Below are 18289 nucleotides of genomic sequence, written 5' to 3'. Positions count from 1 at the left end.
TTGTAACATTATTTTTTTTTTGGCTAGGTTTTGTCCCACTTTTGCGAAAAATGAGTTGAAAACATTAGCACATTTTTTGAGTTTTCTTTCATTCTTCATTTATTATTACGTTATTTTCATCTTAAATTTCGTTGATTGACTGTTTTTGTTTATTGTTTTCTATTGCACAGTTGATTGTTTGCCAGATTATTTTCGGGTTGTTTTCAGAGCTTATTATTTTATGTCTGTAGTAGTCATCTTTACTGATTTTGATTAGTCGCGTCAATTTATTTTTATATTTTTTGTAATTATTATCTAATTCTACGTTGTATGGGAAATTAATTGTTTGTTTGTAAAGCTTATTTTTTTCTCTTATTGAATTTAATAGATCCTGAGTGACCCACGGTTTCAAGAATTTATTTTTTGCCAGACTACGATTTGGAATTAAAGTTTTAGATTTTTCTATATGCGTGGATAAAATGTTTTCAAAGATCGTTGAACATATTTCAACCTCTTCACAATTGATTATAGGCTGCCAATTTTCAGTTTTCAAGTGATCAATTAATTTCTGCAGATTTAATTTTTTATACGATTTGTTCACTAACAAGTTTTTTTTCATCCTAGTACAAAAATATACACGTGTGATGGTCGGTAATGTTATTTTTCCAGACAACGGTTTTTATTTTATGGAGATCTTTTATGTTAATATTTGTCCAAAAATGATCTATACAAGATGGTTTCTGACCTTAAATCTCCCGCGTATTTTCATTTATACATGATTTAAAATTGTTTTCTGTCGTACAGTTTAAATAATCATGTTTAAGAGTATTATCTATATTTTTTTAATGTTGATATTGAAATCCCCGGTGATTGCAAGTTTTGTTTTTGAATATTGATATTATTTGTCGTATTTGTTCGATAAATAATTTGGCGTTAGATCCATGAGTTCTATAGATTGCTATTAAATAATAATTCATTTTATTGTAGTTGAGTTGAATTTCTATGCAGTTAGTTGAATCTACACTGTGTTCTAATATTTTTATTTTATTTATTTATTTATTTAATGCCCAGAGGGCTTTTACATGGTTGGTAGTATAATTTTAATTTGACAGATACTTTGAATTGATACAATGTTGTTATATTTGTTATTAATGAATATTGCGATACCAGTGTTTTTATTAATGTTTGTGTTTTTTTTTTTTTTTTTTTATGTGACACCTCACAAGAGTGTCCCTGCCTGTGCAGTGCACAGACAGGGGAACTATGTCACCACCCGGTTGGGCGGCGTTGTGAGGCGGAGTAAGGTAGGGGCTGTAGGAAGGGATTTGTTAATGCGGGCCTTGAAGAGGCTCGGATTATAGGAGGGAGGAAAAACAGATGCCGGTAGCTCGTTCCACATACGAGCCGACTTACACAAAAACGAGTCGTAAAAACGGCCCGTTCTCATGAAGCCAACGTCAACCGTGAACGGGTGTTCAGTTCGTGTCCGTCGAGTTTCGCGCACGTGCACCGGTGCATCAGGAATCAATGCTGCTAGCTCCTTGGAGCAGGCTCCATTAAAATACCTGTAGAACAGACACAGCATGCCTACATTGCGTCTATGCATCAGAGAAGGCAATCGGTCTGTTAACAACGGATTGTCAATCAGACGGATCGCTCTCCTTTGCACAGACTCAAGCAGGTTTATCAAGTATTTTGGGGCACCAGCCCAAAGGTGGCTCCCAAATTCAATAGTTGGGCGGACTTGAGACTTGCACAGGGTCAGCAGCTGGTCACTGTTGAAGAATCTCCTAGCCCTGTACAAGACGCCCAACTTTTTGGAGGCCTGATTTACTCGGGCTTCTATGGATCCCCGATACTTGAGCTGGTCTGATATAGTAACTCCAAGCATTTCAATGGAGTCTTTATTGGGGAGAGTGCTCCCATCAAATTGCACCAGACAGTCATTGATCTCCCTCTTTGCCGAAATCAGACACGCTTGGGTTTTTGAGACGTTGAAACTGATCAAGTTGGCCTTACCCCAGGCACGAACCATCTCTAGGTGGTGGTCAATTTTTCGCTTCAAAACTTCCCGAGCTGTTCGGACATCATAGGTGGAAGGGGGCCTGTCAAAAAGATAACCCTCGTGAACGGTGCTGTCATCAGCGTAGCAGTGAATTGGTGCACATTCAACGAGATCGTTGATGTGCAATAAAAACAGCGTCGGAGACAGCACAGATCCTTGTGGCACCCCCGCATTGATTTGGTGCGGTGAGGAAGAAGAGCCGTCAACCACGGTTTGAATTGTTCTTCCCCTCAGAAAGTCCGCAATCCAACTATGCAGGGTTGGGTGGATCCCATACGATGGTAATTTCCCGATAAGCGCCCGGTGCCAGACTCTGTCAAAGGCTTTGGAGATATCCAACCCAACGGTTTGGGTTTCACCAAAACGTTCCATGTACCGCCCCCAAATATGCGTTACATATCCGTGTTTGTTTGTATGTAAGTGTAATCACATACATTATAATGTGGAGTGTCACTATTCGTATGTGTTTCCGTTAACACTATAACGCCCGGCTTTACTTGTAGATTATTTAAATTGAGAATAAATTCTTCTATATTTTTTTGAAGGCTCCAGTACTTTTATACCTCAGAAACTATCAGTGATGATTTCGTTGCACTCTTTTGCACTTAGACTCTTGAATTCGTTGATTTTGATGCTGTTTTCCATTTGCGTGCTTACGAAGTCGTCCATTTTGCTGTACATATTATATTGTAGATGAGTATAGAAACGATGCTTTGTTAACACCATTTCATGTTGCAGGTCATTGTGATTTGCAGTTACAAAATCTAAAACGTAGACTGTGTGCTGCAAAAATCAGAGGAACCATTTTCATTTGCTGGGTGCAGCTTTAATCAAAGCTGGGCAAATCTCGCACAAAGATTCAATCGTAATCAATTTTGTCTTCCAAATGATATGTTAAAATTCCAGTTGCGAATTCATCTGCTGACACATTTCGAAGGAAACCGTTCGCATGTTCAAAGTGGGGTTTAAATTCTAGTTTCACACCATATGCCACAAAATTCCGAGAAAAACCATCTCGTGTTCCGCGTGTAGCGATAGCTCGTGGACTCTTATGCAGAATTCCTCTTAGTTGTGTTTTGAACGCAACTTAAAATTCGATTTGCGGACTCATCTGTAGACGCAACTCAAGGGACACAATTTTCGCATTCCGAGTGCAGTTATAAATTTCTGGTAGCTGACATTTTGTGGACATGACGCATCTTTCAATTTGGTGTTCGAAGAATTCTTTCCAGGTGTGATATAAAAATAAAATACATTACTGGAAACTTTAAAATGTAAAAAATATTGTACCAAATAATAAAAAAAAATAATAATATATAAAATAAATAAGTGCGGCCCGCGGGTGATACGGCAATCACTTAAATTTCCCTACCCCTGTTTTAGAATATTATGGATCGACAACCCTGCGAAAACTATCACGAACCTAGCGACAAACATGCGAACTTCTCGCTACCAACTATATGAGTTGCGCCGGCCGGCAAATTTTAAATTCATTTCCACTATTGTGTGCCTACTGACTTGTCGGTTCCTTGTTAAATCGTCTGAACTCGGTAAGCTAGTTTTGTCTGTATTTGGTTATATTCACAACAGTATCTGTGAGGTTTACATCCATTTATTAATTAATTTAGAAGGCTTTACTAGACTATAAACTATAATATTGTAATACATTACGTTTTATACCGTAGTTATTGTATAATAATATGTGATTTGGTTTGGTTTTGGCCAGATATGAGTAATTAGTAGGAAAGTTGGATGTGTCTTTGATTGTAGAATTTCGAGTATTGTACAAGTAAATTGAAATGAAATTGCATGTTTATATGTAAATAATTTTAAAGAGATCGTTGCTTGTACAGTGGTGTACTGGATGGATAAAAAATAATGATTATTTATCTTTTTGGCGATTTTGGATGCAAATTCAAAGTGATTTTTTTTTTATTGTACAAATAAAATATAAAGTACAAAGTGTATAGCTATTAGGTACATCATATTTTTACAGTTAACCCTTTCAATACCAGAATTTTTCCAGCCATTGAAAAAAATGTTTCTCTATGTTTTCGACATCTGTGATTTTTTTCAATATTTTTACAAAAAAAAAAAAAAAATTTTATCATACAGTTTTGGAAATATTTCATGTTCCTGAGGAAGAACATTGGGGCTTCGGGGGTGTAAATCAAAGGACGGGTAGTACAAGAAGCATACATAATTTTTAAGTGTTTTTAATTGTTTTAATGAAAAATAAATATACAAAATTCAATACTAATAAACTATAAAGACCAATACATTAAATTACAATATAATATTACGCTAAAATAATTTTAATACACAAAAAAAACTCTAAATTATATTTTTTTTTTACCAAAACCATTTCCCTAAATTAACATAAGACAAACAAATACAAATAAAATAGAACATACACAATTAAAATTGTTTTGTTTTATTCCATCATTAATGGTGGAATAAAACAAAACAATTTCTTTCTCTTTGGAGACAAAGGGCTACGCCACATTTCTCACACTTTAGAAAGGTCTTCATTTTAATGCATAGCCTGCATCGCTGTGGCTTATCCATGAACGTTGGTTCATGCCCAATACCATCATATCTCAGATCAGCTACTGGACGTGGTGCAGGTAGGGCACGTTTTTTTACCGTGCTAGGCCCCGCTTCATCCGCCAAAGAGCAAGGTCGACCCCTTTTTTTGTTTTCGGAATAATTATCGTGCGCAGACATTAGAGCCTTGGCGATTTCCGCACGAAATTCAATGAACGTTTTGTGTTTCATACCTAATTGATTTGAGTGTCGTTTATGCAACAGCCATGCATTGACGACACTCATGTCAATTAAATGAAATACAATTCGAAGATAAAACCTCTTGGTCCTAATGTCTGTGCGATATAATTCCACCAACATATTATGAAGGTCGACCCCACCCATGTATTTATTATACTCGGCGATGATAGCGGGACATGGCACATCAACGTGTGCAGAATCTGCCTGTGACCATCGCTTCACAACCGTCACGGGGTTATGTCCCAGATATGATGATACGACGTGAACAGGCTTCCGATCGAACCATTTTAGGGCAAAAACATTGGATTGCCTCTCACATCGGTAATCATACGAGCCGCGGTTTTGGGATTTCAGTAAGGAGTCAGCCACAAACACACAACCAGGCAAGCGGTTAGTCCTTACTGTTCCCACGGCTAATATGCCTACCGATTTCAAGGCAACCATAAGTGCGTGAGAAGTGAACCAATTGTCAGTGGAGACTTTGAAATTACGGTTTGGAGGGATACCCTTTACCAACCGCAATACAATGTCTCCACTAATACCGAGGGCACTCTTCTCACCCACATTAGTGCTTTTGCCCGTATAGATCTCAAAATCATAGACGAGCCCACTGGCTCCCGCTCGGGAGAAGACTTTGATGCCCCACTTATGTGGCTTATTTTTAATGTACTGTTTCAAATTACTCCTCCCTTTGAACGGTATCATGAGCTCGTCTACAGAATTGAACTCTTCAGGTTCGATCTTGGCCATATTTTCCTGCAGGGCATTTACCAACGGCCTTACTTTGAATAACTTGTCGTAGCCCTCGTGTCCTCTGAGAATCATTGTGTTGTTATCGTTCAAGTGTAAACACGACCGTAACTTAGTGAAACGATTTCTAGGCATGACATCAGCGATAAGAGATAGCCTCGTATCATTCGCCCAGTACAGGTGAAATGCCGGATAGTTGAGGATACCCATCATGATGTGCATTCCTAGAAATCGTTTCATTTCGTTAAGTGAAGTGTTTACACTGTTACAATTCTTTTGCACTGAATACAAATTTGTCTGCTCTACAATATTTTTTATAATATTTTCATCTATGAAACATGAAAAATATTGTAGAGCAGACATATTCAGCGGTGGATTTGAGAATTCCACATCGCAGTTAGAATCCACAGGCTCCTGATCCTTTTTAATCCACCGGAGATCTGCTCTCCGTCCATGGGAGGTTGTGGCGTCATCGGGCTGTCCTTGGGGCACGGTGCCGGACTCTGGCTCGCCTCCCACTGCTCCCTCCGGCTGCTGCCTCTCTTCAAAACTCTATAATTGAAAAAATAATACTTTATAGTTTCATTTAAAACCCAGCTATGTCCTTATTGATAACAATATCAAGCACAATGATCCATATTGATAACAATATCAAACACAATGATCCATATTGATAACAATATCAAAAACAATAATCTCTGTAATATGACAATAAGAAATAATGACAAAAGTACTTACATAGATTTCCACATCCATTCTCAGAGCTTGGCTCAATGCCTCCACATTGCATTCCTCTGCACGATCCTGGAGAGTTGATTCTGGTTCAAGGTACTCCACTTGCCAGCCCTCTTCACCTTCACCATCAGACTCACATTCGACGTCGGAAATATCACCTTCCAACGCCACAGTAATCTCATCGTGTGTTAAACCTCTTACAGCCATCTATAAAAATGATAATAATAAGTTATATTCTACCGGAAAATGTTAAAATAAGTTAAAACATCTTGAAAGAATCAAATTAAAACAAGAAAAACAATATAAAAGCCCCAAAAAAGATCTCCATAAAAAACATCCACCGACAACCAATGTGCCTCCACAGGAACATGAACGTTTTTAGCGAAAACAAAATGAAAAAGCAATGTTTTTGAATGGAAATCATATTTATCGACCAGATTAGACATGTATATACAATATAATAATTATTTTCAACAGAAAAATGCTATATCTTACCTTTGATGTTATGCAGAAATCCTAGATGAGTCAAACCGTTAAATGCTGTCAAAGATGCCTTTTGAAATCGAAATAACAAAAATATTTGGTGTTGCCAGTACGCGATTTGTTATATTCCTTATAAAATATATCTTTTACAAGCGATACGCAAAATACGGGGCTGTTTGGTTCATAAAATCAAGAGATATTATTTTTTTCCTTCATGTTCCTCAGGAAGAACTCTGGTATTGAGAGGGTTAACCCAATTAGCAAAAAGCAACAAAAAAAAATTGCATATTAATTTTAATGTTTATTATTTTTATTATTGTCTTTTATTCATGAAATTTTGTACAGTAAGTACATTTTTCAATATTATTTCACCCACTATGCTTGGTGAGTGGTATATCTATGCTAGGAATGTCCCCGTGTTATGGCGAATGAAGCTTGTAGATTGAATTTATTGAAATTATTCACAGTATGATTGATAATACATAATAATTATTGTTTTACAATTTTGTGTGAAGGATTTTTAAGTGGTAAAAGTGTAGAATATATGGATATTATGATTGAGATATAACGTTATTTGTTTTTTGAAGGTATGGAGCTTGGTTTCGGTGTTTAGGTCATCAGGGAGAGGATTGCAGGTTTTAGGAGCTAGGTACTTGAATTGTCTTTATGCTGTCGTTGCATGTAGTTTAGGTATTTTCTAGTGTCGGTCGGTTATAGTTCTGGTGGAGACATGTAGTTTAGGTATTTTCTAGTGTCGGTCGGTTATAGTTCTGGTGGAGACATGTAGTTTAGGTATTTTCTAGTGTCGGTCGGTTATAGTTCTGGTGGAGACATGTAGTTTAGGTATTTTCTAGTGTCGGTCGGTTATAGTTCTGGTGGAGACATGTAGTTTAGGTATTTTCTAGTGTCGGTCGGTTATAGTTCTGGTGGAGACATGTAGTTTAGGTATTTTCTAGTGTCGGTCGGTTATAGTTCTGGTGGAGACATGTAGTTTAGGTATTTTCTAGTGTCGGTCGGTTATAGTTCTGGTGGAGACATGTAGTTTAGGTATTTTCTAGTGTCGGTCGGTTATAGTTCTGGTGGAGACATGTAGTTTAGGTATTTTCTAGTGTCGGTCGGTTATAGTTCTGGTGGAGACATGTAGTTTAGGTATTTTCTAGTGTCGGTCGGTTATAGTTCTGGTGGAGACATGTAGTTTAGGTATTTTCTAGTGTCGGTCGGTTATAGTTCTGGTGGAGACATGTAGTTTAGGTATTTTCTAGTGTCGGTCGGTTATAGTTCTGGTGGAGACATGTAGTTTAGGTATTTTCTAGTGTCGGTCGGTTATAGTTCTGGTGGAGACATGTAGTTTAGGTATTTTCTAGTGTCGGTCGGTTATAGTTCTGTTGGAGACATGTAGTTTAGGTATTTTCTAGTGTCGGTCGGTTATAGTTCTGGTGGAGACATGTAGTTTAGGTATTTTCTAGTGTCGGTCGGTTATAGTTCTGGTGGAGACATGTAGTTTAGGTATTTTCTAGTGTCGGTCGGTTATAGTTCTGGTGGAGACATGTAGTTTAGGTATTTTCTAGTGTCGGTCGGTTATAGTTCTGGTGGAGACATGTAGTTTAGGTATTTCCTAGTGTCGGTCGGTTATAGTTCTGGTGGAGACATGTAGTTTAGGTATTTTCTAGTGTCGGTCGGTTATAGTTCTGGTGGAGACATGTAGTTTAGGTATTTTCTAGTGTCGGTCGGTTATAGTTCTGGTGGAGACATGTAGTTTAGGTATTTTCTAGTGTCGGTCGGTTATAGTTCTGGTGGAGACATGTAGTTTAGGTATTTTCTAGTGTCGGTCGGTTATAGTTCTGGTGGAGACATGTAGTTTAGGTATTTTCTAGTGTCGGTCGGTTATAGTTCTGGTGGAGACATGTAGTTTAGGTATTTTCTAGTGTCGGTCGGTTATAGTTCTGGTGGAGACATGTAGTTTAGGTATTTTCTAGTGTCGGTCGGTTATAGTTCTGGTGGAGACATGTAGTTTAGGTATTTTCTAGTGTCGGTCGGTTATAGTTCTGGTGGAGACATGTAGTTTAGGTATTTTCTAGTGTCGGTCGGTTATAGTTCTGGTGGAGACATGTAGTTTAGGTATTTCCTAGTGTCGGTCGGTTATAGTTCTGGTGGAGACATGTAGTTTAGGTATTTTCTAGTGTCGGTCGGTTATAGTTCTGGTGGAGACATGTAGTTTAGGTATTTTCTAGTGTCGGTCGGTTATAGTTCTGGTGGAGACATGTAGTTTAGGTATTTCCTAGTGTCGGTCGGTTATAGTTCTGGTGGAGACATGTAGTTTAGGTATTTTCTAGTGTCGGTCGGTTATAGTTCTGGTGGAGACATGTAGTTTAGGTATTTTCTAGTGTCGGTCGGTTATAGTTCTGGTGGAGACATGTAGTTTAGGTATTTTCTAGTGTCGGTCGGTTATAGTTCTGGTGGAGACATGTAGTTTAGGTATTTCCTAGTGTCGGTCGGTTATAGTTCTGGTGGAGACATGTAGTTTAGGTATTTCCTAGTGTCGGTCGGTTATAGTTCTGTTGGAGACATGTAGTTTAGGTATTTTCTAGTGTCGGTCGGTTATAGTTCTGGTGGAGACATGTAGTTTAGGTATTTTCTAGTGTCGGTCGGTTATAGTTCTGGTGGAGACATGTAGTTTAGGTATTTCCTAGTGTCGGTCGGTTATAGTTCTGGTGGAGACATGTAGTTTAGGTATTTCCTAGTGTCGGTCGGTTATAGTTCTGTTGGAGACATGTAGTTTAGGTATTTTCTAGTGTCGGTCGGTTATAGTTCTGGTGGAGACATGTAGTTTAGGTATTTTCTAGTGTCGGTCGGTTATAGTTCTGGTGGAGACATGTAGTTTAGGTATTTTCTAGTGTCGGTCGGTTATAGTTCTGGTGGAGACATGTAGTTTAGGTATTTTCTAGTGTCGGTCGGTTATAGTTCTGGTGGAGACATGTAGTTTAGGTATTTTGTAGTGTCATTGTGACATTGTGTTCTAAAAGAGTTTTTTGTCATGTTTGTACAAGAAATGTGTTGGCATAAATTTTAGGTGGACTTGACGTATTTGACATTATACTCGAATCAAGTCGAATGGAAGAGTATCTTGTCGGTCACTTGTTGATAACACGTAGGTATTACCATTTTTGGCCTTTTTGTAGAGGTTCAATAATAGTTTTAGCACAGCCGTGAACGCTTTACTTCTATAAATAAATACTTGAGTACTGTGGGAGGTGAAAACAATTATTTTAAATTCTATGCTAGGTTCTTTAAATAAAACCATAAGCCTGATAACAATGTGAGATAAGAATTGATAAAGGTGGATCATTCAAGGCTCCTCTCACATGTCTGCCTCACCTGTTGCATCATTGCTTGTATATTTCTGCATTAATTAACTGTTTATGATAGCAGCTAAAATACATGGCGCGCTATTATTTACAAGTTCAGCAAATATTTGATTTGATTAATAACAACTTGGTACAGAAATAAAATTAAGTCAAAATGTTAATACTTTATCTCTGACCAAACACAGAAAGGTTGTTAAACTAAAATTATAATCCTCCACAAAGCATCCCCAAAGATGTCATAGACCTTAAGGGAAATTATTTTCCTCTGAGCCTCCTGTGCGGAGTTAATGTAAAAAAAAAAAATCAAAGATTGGCTAAAGTTAGAGATAAAGAGGACACCATGAATAACATGACACCAAGCACGGAAACCCATATTGCGGTATTGTATTACATGACACCAGGCATGGAAACCCATATGGCGATATTGTATTACATGACACCAAGTATGGAAACCCATATTACGGAATTGTATTACATGACACCAGGCATGGAAACCCATATGGCCATATTGTATTACATGACACCAAGCATGGAAACCCATATGGTGATATTCTATTACATGACACCAAGCATGGCAAACAATATGGCCATATTTTATTACATGACACCAGGCATGGAAACCCATATGGCGATATTGTATTAAATGACACCAAGCATGGCAACCAATATGGCGATATTGTAATATATGACACTAAGCATGGAAACCCATATGGTGATATTGTATTCCTAAGCATAATATTAGATACAGAGTGGATTTTGTTGTCTGCACTTAATAATTAAAATGAATGAAGCATTCTCTATTCTCCCCACTGGTAGTGCAAGTAATGTCGTGGATTCTTCTAAATCATCATGCATAATTTATACAAGCCCCACTGTTCACAGCAAAAATATGGCCATGTTTTGCTATAGATTATAAATATTATTTATATTTATTTGTAAGAAACAGCTTAAATAATACAAAGATCTATACGTATCTTAAAGGCGTTTTATTGTGCCTTAAAGATGTCCCCGATACATTCCATTTTCACATATAAATTTCGATAGATAATAAATATGTTATCTCTTTATAAAATTTTAAATGTTGCATTTTATAGCCCAGAATTACTTGCATTGATTATTATTAGAAGTCGGTATTTTTTCAGTGTGGAAATTCTGGGACTAACTACCATATGTATTCCTCTCTGTATAACAGTGTATATGTGACAGCTCACAGTTATAGGGGTAAGCCTGCGGATAAATATTTTAATTAATTTGTTTGCATGTTATCGTTTGCACGATGATTAGTTGCCCCACCTAATTAATTAATCAATAAAGTTGCGTAACAACATGAATTATCTCAACTAACACTTGAAAATAATCTTGTTATCTATTTTACATAGAATGGTTGCAAGGCAACAGTATTATAAAATGACTTAAGATCTTATCTGTTAAGCTGAAGCTTTTTTACGTGACACCTCACAAGAGATCCCCTGTCTGTACAATGTAAAGGCAGGGTAGCTATGTCGCCACCTGGTTAGGCAGCGTTGTGAGGCGGGTTAAGGTAGGGGCTGTAGGAAAGGATTTATTAATGTGGGTCTTGAAGAGGCCCGGATTATAAGGAGGAAAAACAGATGCCGGTAGCTTGTTCCGTCTTACATAAAAACGAGTCTAAGAAGCTGCTCTTTTCCCATGAAGCCAACATCAACTGTGAACGAGTGTTCTGCTTGTGTATGTCGAGTTTCACGCATGTGCACCGGGGACCAATCGACCAATTCTTCTCTCTCTTTAGAGCAGGCTCCATTAAAAACCTGTAGAACAGACTCAGCATGCCCACATTGCGTCTGTGCATTAGAGATGGCAATCGGTCTGTTAACAATGGATTGTCAATCAGTCAGACTGCCCTACTTTGCACAGAATCGAGTAGGTTTATTAAGTATTATGGTGCTCCAGCCCAGAGGTGGCTCCCAAATTCAAATGCTGGGCGTACTTGAGATTTGAATAGGGTTAGCATTTGGTCACTATTGAAGAATCTGCTAGCCCTGTACAAGACGCCAGGCTTCTTGGAACCAAATTTACTCAGGCTTCTATAGAACTCCGATACTTGAGCCGGTCTGATATACTTATTCCAAGCATTTCAATGGAGTCTTTAATGGGGTGGGTGCTCCATAAAATTGTACCAGACAGTCATTGATCTCCTTTTTCCGAAATCAGACACACTTGGATTTATGAGATGTTGAAACTGACTAGGTTGGCCTTGCCCCAGGTACAAACCTTCTTGAGGTGGTGGTCAACTTTTTGTCTCAAATCTTCCTGAGCTGTTCGGACATCATAAGTGGAAGGGGGATTATCAAAAAGATAACCCTCGTGAACGGTGCTGTCGTCAGATGAATTTTTGCACATTCAAATAGATTGCAACAAAAACAGCATTGGTGACAGCACATATCCTTGTGGCACCCCCGTATTTATTTGGAGCGGAAAAGAAGAGAAGCCGTCAACTACGGATTAAATTGTTCTTTCCTTGAGAATGTCAATCCAACAATGATGCAGGGTTGGATGGATCCCATGCATGGTAACTTTCTGACAAGTGCCCGGTGCCAGACCCTATCAAAGGCTTTGTAGATATCCAACCCGACGGTTTGAGTTTATAAAAAACGTTCCAAGTACTGCCCCCTAATATGCGTCAAATGTCCAAGCAGATCGCCATATGATCGGTTTCGTCAAAAATTTTCACAATAATCAACAATCACTTAACTTCAACAATTTCAATCAATTTAATAAAAACTCACATCTATTTATTTTAAAGGAATTCTGTCTAAAATGTATACACCTCAAAAGTGTGTTAGACTCTTTCCATGATTTTAATATGATTATGAAAGGTGACCAAATTGTAGAGTTATATTCTAGAATGCTTTCAATTTATACAAGTAAATAGTAGAGTTTTTGGTCAAAAATGATGCCTAGGTCAAGTATTTTGACTTCAGAGATTAAGTCAACATTACACAATGAATAATTATATATTATTGGATGTTTAATTCTATAGAATCTCATAACTTGGCATTTGTTAATATTTAGCTCAAGTTTATTACAAGAACACCATTTGAAAAAATTCTATTTCTAGATTAGGCAATCGTCTAAATCATTAATGACCTTAAACAGCTTCATATCATTAGCAAAGAGTAAAACTTTAACACTGTAGGAAATGTTAGTAACGTCATTGATGTATAGGATAAAATCAAATATTAATTGTAACTTAGTTGAATTATTAATTGCTGTTAGTAACTCCAAGAAGCAGCGCCATGGCCCCCAAGTACCGTCTGACCTACTTCCCCGTGAAGGCGCTAGGAGAGCCCATGCGCTTGTTGCTAGTCTATGGCAAGATTGACTTTGAAGATATACGTGTCACCGGTGACAGTTGGGCCAAACTGAAGCCTTGTAAGTATAAAAACTTTATTGATAATTTCCTTATTTGCTTATTATTCTTGGTATAAAGATTGCAATTATTATCACTATTTAAAACTCCAGAAAAATCGGTTTCTTATCATCGAGAATAATGATAAGAATTGTACCAAACTATATCTGTGGTCTTTGATATAAGTACTAAATCCTCAACTAATTTAAATTCAAATGTGAGTAAATCAGTGACACAGGCCAATTGCATTTACATACACTTTTTTTATTTTAATATACATACCCAACTCATTTTAATTCTAATGAAATACTGTGTATGTACTCAACCTCAACTTGATATGATGAGACATTGGCAGGTAACATGGGCATAAGTCATTTTAATTCTAAATAAATACTATGTGTGTACTTAATAACATGGGCATAAATCATTTTAATTCTAAATAAATACTGCATACGTACTCAACCTGCTAAATTTAAAATGGTGAGACAATGGCAGGTAACATGAAAAGAGTTAACATGGGCTTAAGTCATTACAATTTGGGAGGCGATTTCGGGTACTGCCACTGGATTACAATATTACAAAAGATTTCTATTTCCAGAATGGAAGATACTCTCAGTATCGTCTTGGTGTAAGACCACCATTCAGAATTGAAACATTGCTTGAAATGGCTTCAGCCATGTTTGGTGACGAGATCTGAATAGCCAGGTACTCCCCCACCTTCCTCCTACCTTACAACATATCCCAGTAGGGGATGCCATAGTCTCACTGGCTCCAGACAATTGGGAGCAGTTGGGACTTTTGTGCGGTATTCACAACAAAAAAAAACTTATTTACACTGATACGTATTTGCGCCGACCGCGACACTCTACCGCTAGAGCGTACAGTGGTGTACTGGTGTCAGAGTGTGTGCGTACCTTACCTCAGCTTTAAATGGAATTTTTAACGTTGTTCTGGAACATCTATGGAAATATCTTTTGAATTAGGTACAAAATATTTATACATAATCTGTCTTACTAATTAGATTCTTACACCCCCATCAGTGTGGTAAAGCCAGCCTTGAGCTTTGTTTAGGACCGTTTTAACCAAACAACACCTTGGTAATAAGTCAAGTTTATCACTGTTCCGCCCTTCTTCACTGCGTAATATTTACACCACATTCTTTAGTAAGGCTGATTGTGTTCAATTCCCTTCCAGCCACGCCCATGGGCCAGGTTCCCCTTCTTGAGATTGACGGTAAGGTGTTCCACCAGAGCATCCCCCTCTGCCGCTACCTCGCCAAACAAGTCGGCCTCGCTGGCTCCAACGACCTCGAAAACCTGGAGATCGATATCGTCGTCGAGATCTTTAGTGACTTCAGGGGCAGTAAGTTCTAAATTAAACAGAATATTTACTAATAGTTTCTTGGCAGTACTAACCTAACCTAACCTAAATCATTATATACATATTTATAAAGAACAGAGTTAGTCACAGTCAAAACATTCGCAGATTCCTGTCGCCGCTCGCTGAACTGGTAAAAACTTTAACAACTACAATCTTTAAAGTTAATCAGTTGGGAATGGTGATTCAAGCATTTTCAGAGCCTTCTTATCATGGGGCAAATCTTACTGCTCCTCAATGGCCGCCCTTAACCCCTCGATATCGCCCACTTTCAATCAAATGCTCATAGAGTAAATGTAAAAACATTTAATAAGTATTTATAATAGTTCAGTGATTTGAATCTGATATTATATTTGTTTATACAACTACATAGTAAAATATAATATAAAAGCCCGTTAAGGCGTGTAATAAATAAATAAATGTATTGATTTATTATCTGCAGAGTTAGCAGCGGCCTACTATGAAAATGACACAGAGCTGAAGGAGAAGAAGTTTGTCGTTTTGAAAGACGAGATCATCCCATTCTTCCTCAAGAAGCTGGAGGAGAGGGTTGCTGAAAACAATGGATACCTGGCAATTGGAAAGGTAAAATTAAGAATACACAGTATTGTATGAAATGGTAAATTCTCATAAATGAAACAAGAAGAGCGGGATCTTCGCCTTAATCCAATTTCCAATTGGAGAAATTCCAATATTTATTTATAGAGCGGAGACAGTTTACATATAGTTTTTCACTTAGGCCATGGGACCATTGTGCTCTCTCCCATTTTACCAAATTCCATAACAGTCGGCCGGTCCCTTTTATAAAGTTCACCGTTGGATATGTGGCTATATTTTCTGCTTCCTCAATGTGTCTTCCCAGGTCTCATCTCTCCTTTCCAATCTTCCTTTGTTCCCTGAAGGCCCCACAAGGGAAGAGAGCCTCATCTATCCTCTCTATTTCCCTTTGTTTCCATGAAGGCCCCCCACAAGGGAAGAGTTCATGGAGGTGTCCTCATCTCTCCTCTCCACTCCTCCTTGGTTCCCCGAAGGCCCCATGGGGGAAGAGTCCACTCCCCGTTGGTTTCCTGAAGGCCTCACGACGAAAGAGTCCACTCCCCCTTGGTTCCCTGAGGACCCAAGAGGGAAGAGGGCCTCAGCTCTCCTCTCCACTCCACTCCTCCTTGGTTCCCTGAAGGTCCCACGAGGGAAAAGGCCTTCGTCTCTCCTCGGTTCCCTAAAGGCCCCACGATGGAAGAGGACTTTGTCTCTCCTCTCCACTCCTCCTTGGTTCCCTAAAAGCCCCACGATTGAATAGGGTTAAAATTAACGATAGAAAAAAAAAAATTTGGAAACCGATATTAAAATGTTTGCTGGCATAAGTATTATTTGTTTGAAAGTGACCGCTTTAAGTTGTATTTGTCTTCCAGTTAACCTGGGCCGACATCTGGTTTGCGGGAGCGGCAGACTACATTAGCCGCATGGCCCGACAGGACATCACCGCGGACAGCCCCGGCCTCAAGGCTCTGTTGGCCAAGGTGCTGGCCCTGCCACAGATCAAGGCCTGGTACGAAACGGCGCCCGCTACACAATTCTAAAAATACTCACAACAAATAAACTCAAAACCATACCATTGAATATTATATGTATAAATAAATAGTTAGTGCAAACTCTGACTTTTTTCTTGAATCTTGACAAATCTGGATCTTCACCAGCAAAAATTTTGACTCCAGACCTTTAGAAGAAGTTGCGGATCTGAAATCATAAAATACTTAATTTAGAAAAATTTTCCACTTTTAATCATGGGAGTAGGGAGATTTTTTTAAATTATTTTATACATTATAAACGTCCTGACGGCGTCGATGTATCTGGCAGGCTTTTACATGGTTTCATATTTTACATGATTTGCTGCATGATACAGAGAGCGTTTTTATGTTTAGCTAACAAAGAATAGAAATAAAAAATGAACAGGTGCATGGTAGATATAAAGTTGCATTTAAATGTATATAATATAAGGTGGTGAAAAAGTAATCACCCTATCGGAAGATACTATAATTTTTTGAAATGACAATTCTGCTTTGATACTTGTGAAGTAAACAGATGCAGAATACACTTCCACAATCCATGGAACGCAATACTCCTCAAGAATGCGGAACAATTTTTCCATTTTTTGTGCAATAATTCATCTGTGGCCGATCACCTGATTTTACCGCTCTTTTTGTGGGGTTTTTTGAAGTCACGGTTTTATGTTATTAAGCCTCAGACTCTTGAAGCCCTCAAAGAGAATATCCGCCACAAATGCGAGAACTTATCGCCGGAACTTCGGGCAAAAGTGATGGAAAATGACAAAAAATAATGGAAAATGCCATAAATGATGCCATGGAAAAAAATTAAAGACATCAAATAAACATAATCCACAAGCAGAACCAAAGCTTTTCATTTAAAACGAATTTGACTTTAAAAAAATTACAGCCAAAAAACATTGTGTGATTATGTTATGGTTTCCCATACGCACTTGCAGACCTACCTACGCATCTATTTATGGACACAACTATGCACGTGGCCGGAAGTGATCACGCGGCCGTTAAATGTTTGTCAACAGCGTCTACATGTACCTACAGCCAATAGGAACTTTCGTTTCGGTCCACGTGTACTAAATGTTACGTAGGAATGATCGCTAGACCAATGAAATCGCTCAACTAAAAGCATAACCATATATGGATTATCCCCACCACTCGCCTCTACACCCGAGCGGGACATGAGCAGCCAGCGAGCAACGACAAGATCGCGAGTTGCCTGCAGAACGCGTTTAAAGTAACACGATGGACCTTCACTCCGACCATCGGCTTGCCGCCGACTCGCGAACCCTTTACATAGTATAATGGTGTCATGTCTCCGAGTCTACCACTTCATAGGCCATCACCTGCTTGCCACTCACAGACAACTTATTATATAATGGTGTCATGTCTCCAAAGATACCCCGGCCTGTGCCCTGCACCAGTCTGAGGCGGTGAATTGTTGCTTCCCCCCCGGAGCTTACTTCCATCAGCACCATGCCCGCCCAGAGCCTTCCACTGCCGTCCACACCAGCCTGAGGCGGTGAATTTGTTGCTCCCGTCTAGTGCCGCCAACCTGCCTATCTGCCTGATCCAGGGTGAGCCCCTTGCTGCCCGATCAGTGCTGCTACCCGTTCACACCAGACTGAGGCGGTGAATTTGTTGCTCCCGCCCAGTGCCGCCAACCTGCCTATCTGCCTGATCCAGGGTGAGCCCCTTGCTGCCCGATCAGTGCTGCTACCCGTTCACACCAGACTGAGGCGGTGAATTTGTTGCTCCCGCCCAGTGCCGCCAACCTGCCTATCTGCCTGATCCAGGGTGAGCC

The 18289-nt window shown here is 38.8% G+C and overlaps 1 protein-coding gene across 1 annotated transcript; it reads left to right on the top strand.

The window, feature by feature from the left end:
- Positions 1 to 3546: 3546 nt before the first annotated feature.
- LOC149426121 (glutathione S-transferase-like) lies at positions 3547 to 16578 on the top strand. Its single transcript, XM_089635813.1, has 5 exons — positions 3547 to 3594; positions 13420 to 13575; positions 14747 to 14914; positions 15372 to 15514; positions 16339 to 16578. The coding sequence occupies exons 2-5, from the start codon at positions 13440 to 13442 to the stop codon at positions 16504 to 16506; spliced, it is 615 nt and encodes a 204-aa protein (XP_089491939.1). The 5' UTR covers positions 3547 to 3594; positions 13420 to 13439; the 3' UTR covers positions 16507 to 16578.
- Positions 16579 to 18289: the final 1711 nt, after the last annotated feature.

Source organism: Hesperophylax consimilis, chromosome 1, assembly GCF_061612785.1.
Source record: "Hesperophylax consimilis isolate HC1 chromosome 1, BYU_Hcon_1.0, whole genome shotgun sequence".
NCBI lineage: Eukaryota > Metazoa > Arthropoda > Insecta > Trichoptera > Limnephilidae > Hesperophylax > Hesperophylax consimilis.
The sequence above is the reverse complement of the archived record's forward strand: the minus strand, read 5'-3'. Positions and strand labels throughout refer to the sequence as shown.

What these genes read in the sequence shown, in the direction of transcription:
- LOC149426121 (XM_089635813.1), top strand. Translation starts at nt 13,440, where the DNA reads ATGGCCCCCAAGTACCGTCTGACCTACTTCCCCGTGAAGGCGCTAGGA. An exon ending in TTGGGCCAAACTGAAGCCTT is followed by an intron (nt 13,576 to 14,746) that starts GTAAGTATAAAA and finishes ATTCCCTTCCAG; the next exon opens with CCACGCCCATGGGCCAGGTT. An exon ending in GATACCTGGCAATTGGAAAG is followed by an intron (nt 15,515 to 16,338) that starts GTAAAATTAAGA and finishes TTTGTCTTCCAG; the next exon opens with TTAACCTGGGCCGACATCTG.